General features: G+C 39.1%; 1 protein-coding gene across 1 annotated transcript in view; it reads left to right on the top strand.

Annotated features, from left to right (window-relative positions):
- The window catches only part of ZRANB3 (zinc finger RANBP2-type containing 3), a 319,849-nt gene that overhangs the window by 281,733 nt on the left and 22,655 nt on the right, over positions 1-15,461 (top strand). The window contains exons 13-15 of the mRNA XM_010367383.2: positions 6,518-6,932; positions 9,124-9,327; positions 12,610-12,701. Coding sequence (XP_010365685.2) covers positions 6,518-6,932; positions 9,124-9,327; positions 12,610-12,701 — 711 coding nt within the window. The remainder of the gene's footprint in view (positions 1-6,517; positions 6,933-9,123; positions 9,328-12,609; positions 12,702-15,461) is intronic.

Raw genomic sequence — 15,461 nt, forward strand, 5'->3', positions numbered from 1 at the left:
ATGTAAAAACAAAACAAAAAAACTACCATCAGTAGCCACAGAGAAGTAAAAATATTGTGCTTATGAAACAAGAATAAGAAAAAGGAAAAATCAGAGAATACAACAAGCTCTTAGAGCTTAAAACTTTAATACCAGAAATTATTAATTAAATAAGGAAAGAAAGAAGGATAATGAAGAAATTACCCAGAAGTAGAACAAAGATATAGAAAAAGTGAAGAAAATTAAATAATCTGTTCAGAAACTTTTTTATTTTCTTTTTTTTTTTTTTTTTTTTTTGAGACGGAGACTTGCTCTGTCGCGCAGGCTGGAGTGCAGTGGCGGGAATCTCAGCTCACTGCAAGCTCCGCCTCCCGGGTTCACGCTATTCTCCTGCCTCAGCCACCAGAGTAGCTGGGACTACAGGCGCCCGCCACCTCGCCCGGCTAGTTTTTTGTATTTTTAGTAGAGACGGGGTTTCACCGTGTTAGCCAGGATGGTCTCGATCTCCTGACCTCGTGATCCGCCCGTCTCGGCCTCCCAAAGTGCTGGGATTACAGGCTTGAGCCACCGCGCCCGGCCCAGAAACTTTTTTCTTAATAGGAGGTCTAGAAAGATAAGATAGAGGAAGAAAAAAATAATTTAAGAAAACTTCCCAGGATGGAAGGACACAAGTTAATCTGATTGAAAGAAAGTACCTGCTGAGCACTTTGGGAAGCCGAGGTGGGCGGATCATGAGGTCAGGAGATGGAGACCATCCTGGCTAACACGGTAAAACCCCGTCTCTACTAAAAATACAAAAAATTAGCCAGGCGTGGTGGCGGGCGCCTGTAGTCCTAGCTACTCGGGAGGCTACAGCAGGAGAATGGCGTGAACCCAGGAGGCAGAGCTTGCAGTGAGCTGAGATGACACTACTGCACTCCAGCCTGGGCGACAGAGCAAGATTGTATCAAAAAAAAAAAAAAAAAAAGGAAGTACCTACTGAAAGCCAGGTGCAGTGGTACGCCTGTAGGTCCCAGCTACTTAGGATGCTGAGGCAGGAGGATTGCTTGTGCCCTAGGAGTTTGAGCCCCATCTGGGTAACACTGAGACCCCATCTCTTTAAAAAAAAAAAACATTATAAAAGAAAGTACCTACTGAGCATCGACTACAATGAATGGGAAACCAAAACAGACACTAAAGCCATCACCCTTCTGATTTTTTGCTTTGAGTTTTCTTCTGGATATCTTTTACTCATTCGACCATTAATCTTGTTCCCTTGTTTTCTGTCCTTTTTACCTTTTCTTTATTGAACTCCCTGTATGTGGCATGACATCCACTTTTATGATTTTATCCACCTGCATGTCCATGATTGTTCTCCAATACCTAAATCCAATTCTCTCTCTCTTTCTTTTTTTTTTTTTTTTTGGAGACAGAGTCTCTCTCTGTCACCCAGGCTGGAGTTCAGTGGCACAACTTGGCTCACTGCAACCTCTGCTTCCCAGGTTCAAGTGATTATCATGCCTCAGCCTCCCAAGAAGCTGGAATTACAGGCGTGCACACCACGCGCAGCTACTTTTTGTGTTTTTTGTAGAGCTGGAGTTTCACCATGTTGGCTAGGCTGGTCTGGAACTCCTGACCTCAAGTGATTTGCCCACCTCACCCTCCCAAAGTGCTGGGATTACAGGCATGAGCCACCATGCCTGGCCTCAGTTGACTCTCTTATGGACTCCAAACCTGCTTCCTGGAATCCTCTACCCCAGTACCACTAGTTCTCACACGTTTCTAAAAGTGAACTTGTTTCCTTATCTCTTGTTTTTTGGTCTTCTAATGAACCTATTTATCTTTCTGTATTTTCTATTGCAGTAACTGAAAATATCATCCCTACCATGTTATAAGTCAAAAATCTAGGAGTCTGAGGATTACTCTAGGCCCCTGCATCTTCCTCACCCCTCATGTTCAATCAGCATGTCCCATCAGATCTTGCTGATAGCCCCATGTGTCCTGAGTTCTCAGGAAACCCTCTCCCCCCATTCATCCCTCAAGGAAGGGACAATCAAGGGTCATTAGACATTTGAAGAGAAAATCTATAGCATGAAAAAGGTAAGCAAAAGTAAACTAATACACAGATTGATCCTGAAGATAATTTTAAAAAAAAACTCTTAAGTAGTAGTTTCAGATTTGAGATTATATTGCCCATAAAAATAAAATGAGAATATGGTTTAAAAAAAATAGAGAATAACAAGGAACTTTTAGATGGTAAAAATACGACTGCCAAACTAAAATAATAAGGGTTGAAAGATAAGTGGAGGAAAACTAAGAGTTTACAGGGTAAAAAGACAAAAAGAAGGAAAATATAGTAAAAGATAAGACATAAATGTATAAGTCTAACATTCTATTAATAGGAATGCCAGGAAAAGAGAAAAGAGAAAATTAAGAGAAAGGAACTATCAAAGAATAATAAAAATTTTCAAGAGCTAAAGATAGTAGTATTCAAAATAAGGTATCTTCGGTGCTGAGCAGAATTTTTAAAGGCACATAAATATAGATTATATAGAGGTAGATCACTGTGAAATTTTAAAACACCAAAAATAAAAGTTCCTGAAGAGCCCTAAAAGAAAGCAAAAATGTGCAGCCTACCAAGAAACAACATCTTCAGCATCAACAGATGTTGAAAGAAACAGAACAGTGCCTTTAAGGATTTAAATGGTGGCTCACGCCTGTAATTACACCACTTTGGGAGGCCAAGACAGGTGGATTACTTGAGCTCAGCAGTTCAAGACTAGCCTGGGCAACATGTTGAAACTCAGCCTCTACAAAAAATACAAAAATTAGCCAGGCATGGTGGCATGCTCCTGCAGTCCCAGCTAGTTGGGAGGCGCTGAGGCAGGAGGATCACTTGAATCCAGGAGGTCAAGACTCCAGTGAGCTGTAATTGCACCACTGCACTCCAACCTGGGTGACAGAGCAAGACCCTGTCTCAGAAAGGAAGGATTCGAGGAGAATCATATGCCCAGCAAAACTACTGAATAAGGATGAAGACAAAATCAACTCATTTCTAGATAGGCAAGGACAGAAAGTTTAACTCTCTTGGAAATACAGTATGGTTTAACTAGAAATAGCTGATAGAATTTGTTCATGTTTGCTGAACATTTGCTAGTATTTTCAAAATTCTGCAAGCTCTCTTTGCAGTTTTATTGTATAGAATAGAATATTTTCTTTAAATGTTTAATTCTTTTTGTTTCTTTGTTACCTTTTTTGTTTTTAAGAGACAGGATCTTGCCATGTTGCCCAGACTGGGACTCCTGGACTCAAGTAATCCTCCTTGCTCAGCCTCCTAAGTAGCTAGGACTACAGGCGCACACCACCACACCTAGCTAATTTTTCTGTTGTTTGTAGAGACAGGATCTTGCTATGTTGTCAAGGCTGGTCTTGAACTCCTTGCATCAAGCAATCCTCCTGTCTTGGCTTCCCAATGTACTGGACTACAGACATGAGCCACTGCACTCAGCCTGTTACCTTTTTTTTAAAACACCAACTTCATCAGTCTATTAATCTCTCTGCTTTCCTCCACCCTTTTTTTCTTTTCTTTTTTTTTTTTTTTTTGACATGGAGTCTCGCTCTGTCACCCAGGCTGGAGTGCAGTGGTGCAGTGTTGGCTTATGCAACCTCCACCTCCCAGGTTCAAGCGATTCTTCTGCCTCAGTCTCCCATGTAGCTGGGACTACCGGTGCATGCCACCACGCCCAGCTAATTTTGTATTATTAGTAGAGACAGGGTTTCATCATGTTGGCCAGGTCTCGAACTCCTGACCTCGTGATCTGCCCGCCTCGGCTTCCCAAAGTGCTGGGATTACAAGCATGAGCCACTACGTCTGGCCGACCCTTTCTTTAATATCCCTTATGCATTGTTTTAAAAATCATGTCTCGTGGTTAATGATTTCATTCTTTATATTTATCTGAATTCTGTATATTTCACAACTAATTAGATAACTTTTTATAGTATTTGAGAATGTATAAATTAGCCATGCAAAATAAGAGTTCTACATTATTTGGAGTAGTGGGGTAGGGAAGAGTTTTTTTCCCTATGATAACATGTTTTAATTTTACAAATAAGGAAACAGCCTAAATTTTCCTTCCTTATTTTTTCGCTTCCTTTTTTTTTTTTTTTGAATTTTTATACTGTGGTAACATAAAATTTGCCATTTTAACCATTTTTAAGTGTACAGTTAGTGGCACTACATTCACAGTGTTGTGCACCCACCACCAGTATTTCCAAAAATTTTCCATTACCCCAGAGAGCCTATAAATATTTAGCAATCACTCTCCATTTTCCCTTCCCCTCCAGCCTCTGGTAACCACTAATCTTTCTGTTTTTGTGAATTTTCTAATTCTTTCTCATACAGTACCACTAGGAAGTACAGATAATATTCACTTTGTAAAATATCATTTACAATATATGGTATTTTGCTATCATTATCTACAGGGTCTGTCTTAGTTATCTATTACTGCATAACAAATTGCTCCAAAACTTAGTGTTTTAAGACAACAATAGCCATGTATTATTTCTTATAGTTTCTCTGGGTGCAGGATTCAACCAGGGTACAACAGGGATGACATGTCTCCTCCATGATGACTGTGGCCTTTGCTGGAAGACACCCACGCTAGGGGCTGATACCTTCTCTGAAGGCTTGTTCACTCATGTGTCTGGCAGTTGGTGCTGTCACCTGGGAGCTTTTCTGGGGCTGTCAACTGGAACACTGCAGGATTTCTCCATGTGGCCTGGGTTTCCTCACACCAATGGTGTCTAGGTTCCCAAGGCAAGTGTCCCAAGAGAGAAAGAAAGGGAGTAACAGAGGGCCAGCCAAGTTGAAGCCATATTACCTTCAATGACCTAGCCTCAGAAGTCACACAGCATCGGCTGGGCATGGTGGCTCATGCCTATAATCCCAGCACTTTGGGGGCCCAGGGCAGGTGAATCACCTCAGGTCAGGAATTCAAGACCAGGGCCAACATGATGAAACCCCGTCTCTACTAAAAATACAAAAATTAGCTGGGCGTAGTGGTGAACGCCTGTAATCTCAGCTACTTTTGGGAGGCTGAGGCAGGAGAATTGCTTGAACCTGGGAGGCGGAGGTTGCAGTGAGCCAAGATTGCACCATTGTACTCCAGCCTGGGCGACAAGAGCGAAAAACTCTGCCTCAAAAAAAAAAAAGAAGTCACACAGCATTATTTTAACTGCATTCTGTTGGGTGAGACAGTTACAAAGGTCTACTCAGGTTCAAGGAAGAAGAACATAGATCCCACCTCTCAATGGAGGCATGTCAGTGTCACATTGTAAGAAGAGCATGTGAAATGACATAAGAATTGGTGTGACCATCATTGAAAATATATTCGGCCACAGCATGTTTCTAACATGGCTCCCAACTCCACCTCTAAAACTAAATCCTTTTATTTACCCTCACTGTAGCTAATAAACCATGGAGACAGGTATCCTACTTTCTGTAACTAGGAAACTGAGATTCACACATTGAAAAGATGAAAAACATGCAATGGTATAGCTGTTCTTAAAAAAAAAACATTTCTTGAAAACAAGGTTATTATTAAAATGTGTCTACTAAAGAAACTGTCCTAATTAACAGGTTTTTTGTTGTTGTTGTTTTCTTTTCTTTTCTTTTTTTCCCAGGGTCTCACTCTCTTGCCTCAGCTGAAGTGCAGTGGCACAGTCACAATTCACTGTAGCCTCAACCTCTCAGGCTCCAGCATTCTTCCCACCTCAGCTCCCCAAGTAGCTGGGACTACAGGTGCACGCCACCACTCCTGGCTAATTTTTGTTTTGGGGTTTGTTTGGGTTTTTTTTTTTTTTTTCTTTTTTTTTGTAGCAACAGGGTTTCACCATATTGCCCAAGCTGGTCTTGAACTCCTGGGCTCAGGCAATCCTGCCATCTCAGCCTCCCAAAGTACTAGGATTATGGGCATGAGCCACCGCACCCAGCCTAATTAACAGCTTCCTGGTCAAGATGCTTCTTGGTCAAGAAAACATTTTCATATGAATAACATTATGTATGAACATTGTGTTTATAGTTTGGGTGTGAAAGCATTTTTTTAGGTCCTTGATTGTCCTGAAATGTTTGAATACACAATTGCCTTTTTTCCCCCTGACATACATTTAGGGTAATGTATTAAGTATATTTTTATTATATAACCGCTCTAACCAAGTTATCTTACCTCTCTAAAGCTGCAGTTTCCTCCTTCAAAATGTGATAATAATAATAGTATTGACCTCACAGAGCTGACATGAGGATTAAATGAGTTAATATATGTAAAATGCTTGGCACACAATAAGTGCTAAGAAAAAAGTTAGACACAGGAAGTACATGGATATGTTTTACATATATATATGTATGTATATATGAAGAGTCAGAGCATAATGAATGCATTTCCAAAAGGTATTTAAAGGATAGGGCAATATGGTTAATTAAAATATTTTGTTAAGCTCTTTTATGTAAGAAGAACATATTAGATTGCTTCTTACTTTGATAACTACTGTTTGCTTTTCCTAGTTCGAAAAAGAAAAACAGCATGATATTCGATCATTTTTTTTACCACAACCTAAAAAAAGACAGTTGATGACTTCCTGTGATAAATCAAAGAGATTCCAGGAGGAAAATACTGTAGTGTCATCAGACCCTACAAAAACAGCTGCAGGAGATACCATCAATTATGAAAGTGGTGTTGAAACTGAAACTAAAAGATTGAAATTGGCCGCCTCGGATGACCACTGCAGTCCCTCGGAAGAGACACCATCCCAGTCCAGGCAAATCAGAACTCCACTCATGGAAAGTGTCCAGGAGGCCAAGGCCCAGTCAACCACCCCAGCCTTTCCTGTAGAGGGCTGGCAGTGTAGTTTCTGCACATATATCAATAATTCAATGTTACCTTATTGTGAAATGTGTGAGAATCCTCAAGGCAGTACTGGTGAGTATATAGAATGTGACCATGGAGGTAAGGGCTGTTAGTGGTGTCTTCAGATAACCTGTGCTTTTAGAGACTGCTGTTATCTACGGATAGTGTGACTCAGCACAACTTTAGCTTTTAAATTGGAATAAGAGCTTCATATAGTGAAGACTGAATTTATCCCTTGTGGAATGTGAAAAGCTCCCGGTTCTGTCAAGAATGTATATCCCCAAACATCTGTGATATGGCATTAATTTGGCACAAATGGACATTTCTGATTAATGTCAGCAGGATATGAATTCAGTGGGCAGGAACAGAAGCTCTGTTGCTATGGTAGCAAATATGCGTTATACCCATAGACCTACTATTTTCTCTCCTCTGTAGCTAATACTTGTTTTTAAGGAAATTGTGGATTATTTTTATGTTTAAATAGCAAAATAATGTAATGTAGCTTCTTTGCCTAGTCAGTATACTTTGTGCCATGGTTTTTGCTTGTCAAAGCATCAAAATTGCTCTATGGATCAATCTTCATTTGTGAACCAATTTGATGTATGGCTTTTTTGAGTTTATTCTTTTTTAAAACATATTATTTTAAAGTTAGAAATAATAAATATACCTCAAGTATGTTTTTATAGCATGGGATACCGTTTTCTGATGTTTAGTTTCTGAAATGATTATTAATACCCATGGTTGTCATACATTCGTATTCTTGTTTCCAATTCTATAGAGCATTTTTATAGTACTAAAAATGCAAGCTGACAGTTTTGGAAACTGGAAGTACACATTTTATTTTATCATTTGTAATAATTGTACACATCTAATTTTGCATCATACATTAATTCTTCAAAATATTGGCATTGACAAAGACTCAGCTAAGATATCAATTCTGATACTGCAGTTCCTTCCTCCTGCCTTGCTCTTCTCTCTGTCTTAATTTTGATTTGAAGGAAAATGTAGGGAGGAGCTGAGTCTTCCCTCTTTCACTTTGGGTGCTTCTACCAAAATTGACAAGTCTGCCATCTGGGTGGTGGTTATATTTGTATGTGGGCACCTGTTGTCTGTGAACTAAATTGGAATCACATGCTTATTCCATGTAATATCTCTGTCACAATTAGCATGATTCCATGCAATTCCCAACTGCTACAGGCAATAAAAGTAAGTGCTGTTGTGACTATGAAATAATGTCAGTTCACATTAAATGTATAAGTTGAATGATTTAGCAACAAAAGTCATAATTTAATATGGGTTTTATAGTTCTGATTTTTCCTTTGCTATACCAAGAGCAACAATGAAAATTTCTAGACCTGGGATTTAATAAGGAATCTGTCAAGCAACTTAAAAAAATAAAAACTACCTTTTGTGAATATGAAAGTCTGATTAGAGAGAAATACATAGTCTAAGTAACAGTGATATTACTCTATATAAAAATATAATTATTAGATTTATATTTCTACCACTGCCACATCTAATACCCAAATCTTCTCCTCCCTGTTCTTTACTACATCATGCTAAAAACCTGGGCTGTATCTTTGGTCTCTTTTTCACCTCCCACACTCAGCCCATCAGGTAACCTCCAAATAAATCTTGATTCCAACCACTTTATCTTTGTTGCTACCATCCTACTCTAAAGCCACCATCTTTCTCCCAGACCTCAGTGGTCTCCATATTAATCTGATCCTTCAGTGTACAGCAGCCAAAGTGATCCTTTATTCCTTTGCCTAAAACTCTTTAATGGCTTCTAGTTACATTTAGAATATTTAGACCAAGAATATAGGCCCAAGTCCAAGCTTCCTAGATCCATGAACAGCTCTCAGCTCAAATGGGACTCCTCTCAGAGCTTGGGCCTCATGACTTTTGCTATAGGAGTGCTCTCCAAAACCTTCTTACAAAAAAAAAAAAAAAAAAAAAAAAAAAAAAACCTTACTTGTGTCTTTATCTGAAAATGTACTATTTACCTATTTGTTTATTTTATTGTCATTCGCTGCCATTTAGAGTGGCATCTAGAATGCAGGGATTTCTCTGTCCTGTTCCTGCTGTCTCTTCAGCATCTAGAATAGTACTGGGCATATAGTAGGTTCCTGATAAATGTTTTGAACATGTGAATAAACATTATTCACTTTGTTTCTTTCTATAAGACCTAGCTGTTACATTCTTTTTACTTTACTTTTAAATGTAAATTATTACATTTTTGTAATAATTTTTATTTTAATAGTTATGCAAATAGATAGCCTAAACTATATCCAGGATAAAAACGAGAAGGATGATTCTCAGAAAGATACCTCCAAAAAGGTTCAAACTATCTCAGACTGTGAAAAACAAGCCCTTGCACAGTCAGAACCTGATCGTTTGGCTGACAGCAAGGAAGAGACATCAAAAATTGAGAAAGAAGATGGACTTACATCCCAGCGAGGTAATGGTAAGTCTTGTTTCCATTTCTAGCATCCAAGTAATAACCATATACTTTCACACATAATACTGTTATTAGATTAGTAATTACTACGTTGTTCCAGGTTCCTTTTACTCTCTTTTATATTAAAAATACCAACCATTTGTAACCACATACTTAAACACCAGATGGCTGGAAGAGCTGAGTATGTCTGTTGGCATTCAGACATTACACATAGAGCAAAACCGATAAATAGCTACGTGTGCTGCCACCAGGCCTGTTGCCCAGCCTCAACCAAGCCTAGCTCATTCACACAGTAAGGGTGTTGTTTTGATATTTGGGAGGTGCTTTGGACAAAACAGTAAGACTGACAGATAATTAACACTTAGCATATAATTAATCCTTGACACAAAAATTGTTGTAAATGGTTACACTTAATTAGCATGTATTTTAAAAAGTATTTTAAAGAAAATGTTTTTAGGGAACATGATGTCAAGACTATATGAATCATGACTGCATTTGGAGCCAACCATACAGTGTTTCGGATTTATTTACTTTTTGGTTGATTCCATTCATTATTTATAGCCGTGATGGTTAGCAAATACCAGCCTGTATGTCATACTTCACTATCATTTATGGGCCAGCTGGCAAGGGACTGAGTACTTTTGGGTTATTTTCCTTGTTACTCGTTAGTGACCATAGTAACATACAGGTTGATATTCTTATTAAAACAAACCCAATAGTTAGGATGAGACTGTTGAAGTTTTTCTTCTAAGTTAGTTGCTATTAAACACTAATATAATTTAGAGTCTGACTCATAGCTTTAAAATGAAATGTTCATTTAAGAATTTCTGAGCTCAAGGCATCCTCCTTTCTTCTTCTCTCAGCCTTCCTTCTAACTCCTCAAGGTCTTCCCAAAGAATGTCTTAGAATGGATCTGTTTAGGTCTATTCATTTTAACAGCTTTTAAGTAGACAGTGTAGACTCAGGTGGGTTATACTCTTTGGTGTTTCTAGTTTTCTTGATTTCACTGTGAGAAACTCTCAAGTGCTGATGAAACTCTGGTTATGGGACAGCATATGGCTCAGTGAACTAAATAGCAGACTAGGAACCAACACCTGGCAATTATCATCAACTGGGCTATGGATCTCTTCATCTATGGCAGGGAAATATTGGCTTGTTAGTTGTACATTGATCTCTTGATGAAAACATGTTAGCTTGTACTTACAAATGCTTTTTAGAAATCACTTTGAAGTTCTGTTCTGCCAGTGAAATTTGCTTTGGCCTCATTCACTCCAGACAATGCCAGCATTTACCCCTTACCTATTCCTGTTTCCCTTTTTTGACTTTTCAGATCATTGGGCTGAGAATTCCACATAAGAGGTATGCTTCACATCTTTCCACTAACATGAACTTTAATGAAAAACAAACAGAAAACAAAGGAAGCACACTATGTTAAATGCTTATTCTACCTACATATGCTCTTTTAGAACCAGAGTAGTACGTACTACTCTAGAACTGTAGTTTTGTTTTCTCTGGGATTCCAGGAGTTTGGAAGAATGACCATAGGTGCATCATCTATAGTCTCAAATCATTAATTTACACTTCATGGCAACACTGAAAAGATAAATATGTTCCCTAATGTAGCTGATAGCTATCAAGAATTAATATCAGCTGATTTGGAATTGTTACAGTTATTTTTATCAAAGAATGGCTTCTGATCTTTAAGCATTAATGCATAGTTCTTCAAAGAAAACTGCCAATTAAGCTATGACACAATACCTTAATGTTAGCCCAGACCAGGCCACATCATCCTCTGTTGCTTTGACATTTCTTACATTTGTTCTGAGGGATTTGGCAATTTCTCCTTCTGTCAGTTGCTTTCTTTGGCATGTAATAGGCAACCCTTTTGAACATCTCAGTAACCAAATGTAAGACATCTTCCTGTATTTGCAGAGCTCTCGTTTCCTTTGGTACCATGAAGCACTCCATTATTCCTTTACAAGAAAATAAGATATTTTGGTTATTCCTCCAGTGATACACATTTGCTCCTTTAATATCAAGTTTATGCTTTCCTGGTCTGTATCCAAGTTTTATGGTATATATGATAACTTTTCATTTCAATACCAAATCATAGTGAAAAAATTTAAAGACATTTTAAAGGTAATAAAGTCAATACATGTAGTAACAACAATGCATATACCTCATGTGTAGTGTAGAAGTGACAATAGTATTACAGCTATGACTCAGCTTATGCATACTAAGGCAAAGACAACTGTTTTACTGCCACATGGCCAGCAATGATTGTAAAATGCCATTGTTGTTATTGACTGTAAGACATGCCAGTTTCAGAGATGTTAAAGTACATTTTTGAATTTACAAAATAAGGGAATAATTCATAAATCAGGTTTGTAAAGTGGTCAGTGCCTTGATTAGAAAAATAATAGTATGATGACATTGCCAAGTAGAATGGCAAACAAATCATATACTTCTAGATCTGGGAAAGTACTTTAAAAGATCACTGAGGAACTGTGAGAGAATGTAAGAGCACAGGCTCTGGAGCCAGCTTGCAGGTTTTATGTCCTCTTACTAGGCATGTGACCATGGGTAAGTTAGCGTGCCTCAGTTTCTTCCTATGTAAAATGCACTATTTATTTCTGAAAGGTATTACTGTATGTACCTACAACAGTGCCTCGCACATTGTGTGTGCTCACTAAATGTTAATTCTAATTATTATTTAGACCTGCATTGATAATCCTGTATCTCCTGCAAAATATATTGGACAGTAGGACTGAGAAAGGGCTAAATAAGAAGAGATTATCAGAAAAGAAGCTTGTCTACTTATCTTCTTTTGTGAATGTCAGGCACCAGGCTACAGGGAATCAGGCATTTAAGTGGCCCTCAACATAGCGATGTTGCTGCTAATAATCAAAATGGTGCTTATTCAGTCTCAAATCTACCCTAGCAAAAGGAATAGATTAGTCTAAACTTCAAGACCAATAACAGCTCTTATTGGTGGAAATTCTTCCTTATGCCTACCTAACTTGTATTTTTTCAGCTAATTCTGAATCTGTTTGTTTCTTGTTAGGTCATTAGCAAAAATGTAAAACAATTGGTTACCATATAAGCCGACATGCTCTTCAATGGCCTACTGTGGTAGTTTTATTTCAAGGCTAGACAATTACTTTTTGTTAAATATATTGATATTTTTGATATAGCTATTTCATCATTCTAACCTACACATGATTAAAATAAACTATTTTAGATAGAGAGTAGATAAGGCTTCAGGTTCTCTTTTGTCTTCTTTAATAGAACAGTTGAAGAATTCAGACACTTTGCCAGTGTATGACACCTTAATGTTTTGTGCAAGTAGGAATACTGACCGGATTCACATCTATACTAAGGTAAGCGTCATGCAGAGTCTGTAACTTGAAACATAAAAAAGACTTCCTTTTTTCACTTTTCAGGGGAGATACTTAATTTTATTAACAGTGAGATAAGCATCTAGTTATTTTCCTCCTTAAAGCTAATTCTCAAATTTCTGTGTTAAATCTAAAGACAATGAGAGGTAAAACCACACAGTCTTTAAGAACATAGACTTCAGGGCCAGACTGCCTCAGTTCAAATCTGTTAGTATGTAATCTTGGACACATTACTCAACTGCTCTGTGCTTCAATTTCCTCAACTGTAAAATGTGGTATACCCCATTTACCCTGATGTGATTATTGCACATTGTATGCCAGTATCAAATTATCTCATGCATCCCATAAATATATAAACCTACTCTGTACCCTTAAAAATTAAAAATTGTTAAAATAATAAAAAATAAAATGCAGACAGGATTTGTTGCAAAGATAAAATGAGCTGAGTCCTGTAAAGCGCTTAGGACAGTGTCTGACCTACATGAACTCTCCATAAATGTTAATCCTGCACTGATCACTTGCAGCAGCAGGAGCAGCAGCATCTTTACAGAAGCCTAGACCTGCCCATTCATGTTGAGTAAATGCTAGGAAGCTTTTGTCAGATGATTGCTGATTCCTGCCATAGGCTAGCTTAGTAGTACCCCAACTTTTTAGACTCAGGACCTCTTTGCACTCCTAAAATTTATTGAGAACCCTAAAGAGCTTTTGTTTATATAGGTTATATCTATTGATGTCTACTATATTTGAAATTAAAATGGGGCTTCTCAAAAATATTCATTTATGGTCGAGCATGGTGGCTCACGCCTGTAATCCCAGCACTTGGAGAGGCCGAGGTGGGTGGATTACCTGAGGTCAGGAGTTTGAGATCAGTCTGGCCAACATGGCGAAACCCCCTCTCTACTAAAAATACAAAAATTAGCTGGGTGTGGTAGCGAGTGCCTTGAATCCCAGCTACTCGGGAGGCTGAGGCAGGAGAATCGTGTAAACCTAGGAGGTACAGGTTGCAGTGAGCCAAGATCGTTCCACCGCACTCCAGCCTGGGCGACAAAGTGACACTCTGTCTCAAAAAAAAAATTTTTTTTCATTTAGTCACGTAAATGTGAATAATTAACAATTACATTTTTCTGTTTCTTTTTTTTTTTTTTTTCCTTGCTCTGTTGCCCAGGCTGGAGTGCAGTGGCGCCATCTCGGCTCACTGCAACCTCCACCTCCTGGGTTCAAATGATTCTCCTGCCTCAGCCTCCAGGTAGCTGAGACTACAGGCACCTGCCACCACACCTGGCTAATTTTTGTATTTTTAGTAGAGATGAGGTTTCACCATATTGGCTGGGCTGGTCTCGAACTCCTGACCTTGTGATCCGCCCACCTCAGCCTCCCAAAGTGCTGGGACTACAGGTGTGAGCCACCACACCTGGCTGTTTTTTTGTTTGGTTGGTTTTTTTTTTTAGAAAGAGAGGGTTTTTTTTTTTTTTTTTTTTTTTTTTTGAGACAGAATATCTTGCTGTATTGCCCAGATTGGTCTCAAACTCCTGGGTTCAAACAGTCTGCCACCTCAGCCTCCTAAAGGTGCTAGGATTATAGGCGTGAGCCACCATGCTTGGCCAACAATTATTTTTACGTGAGGAAATGCATATTTTAAGATAAATAAACCCATTATATATTTGTATAAATAACTTTTTATTTAAAATAATTATATTTTCCAAGTCAAAAAAATATTTAGTGAGAAGATTGTCATTGTTTTACATGTTTAGCAATTTTCTCTAAAGTCTTAATGGAAAACAGGCCGGGCGCGGTGGCTCAAGCCTGTAATCCCAGCACTTTGGGAGGCCGAGACGGGCGGATCACGAGGTCAGGAGATCGAGACCATCCTGGCTAACACGGTGAAACCCCGTCTCTACTAAAAACTACAAAAAACTAGCCGGGCGAGGTAGCGGCGCCTGTAGTCCCAGCTACCCGGGAGGCTGAGGCAGGATAATGGCGTGAACCCGGGAGGCGGAGCTTGCAGTGAGCTGAGATCCGGCCGCAGCACTCCAGCCCGGGTGACAGAGCGAGACTCCGTCTCAAAAAAAAAAAAAAGTCTTAATGGAAAACAGTGGGATTCCGATATCTGTCTCTGTGTTCAGTTTGTTGAGACAGCATTTCATGTAGCCACTGGAAAAAGTCACCATACATTTGTGAAAGAATGAGAGTGGAAAAGGCAAACAGTATCTTACTATTAGTATGAAAACACGACTTTCTTTTTTTTTTTTTTTTTTTTTTTGAGACGGAGTCTTGCTCCGTCACCCAGGCTGGAGTGCAGTGGCTGGATCTCCGCTCACTGCAAGCTCCGCCTCCCGGGTTTACGCCATTCTCCTGCCTCAGCCTCCCGAGTAGCTGGGACTACAGGCGCCCGCCATTCTCGCCCGGCTAGTTTTTATATTTTTAGTAGAGACGGGGTTTCACCGGGTTAGCCAGGATAGTCTCGATCTCCTGACCTTGTGATCCGCCCGTCTCGGCCTCCCAAAGTGCTGGGATTACAGGCTTGAGCCACCGTGCACGGGAACCGTGTGAGAATCTATGGCCTGGATAGATTATGAATACTTTTATTTGGTCTTAACTTTTAAATTTCTTTTTTTTTTTTTTTTTTTTTTTTGAGACAGAGTCTAGCTCTGTCACCCAGGCTGGAATGCAGTGGCGCAATCTCAGTTCACTGTAACCTCCGCCTGCCAGGTTCAAGTGATTCTCCTGCCTCAGCCTCCCGAG

The sequence above is a fragment of the Rhinopithecus roxellana genome, chromosome 14 (assembly GCF_007565055.1).
Source record: "Rhinopithecus roxellana isolate Shanxi Qingling chromosome 14, ASM756505v1, whole genome shotgun sequence".
In the NCBI taxonomy this organism is placed as follows: Eukaryota; Metazoa; Chordata; class Mammalia; order Primates; family Cercopithecidae; genus Rhinopithecus; species Rhinopithecus roxellana.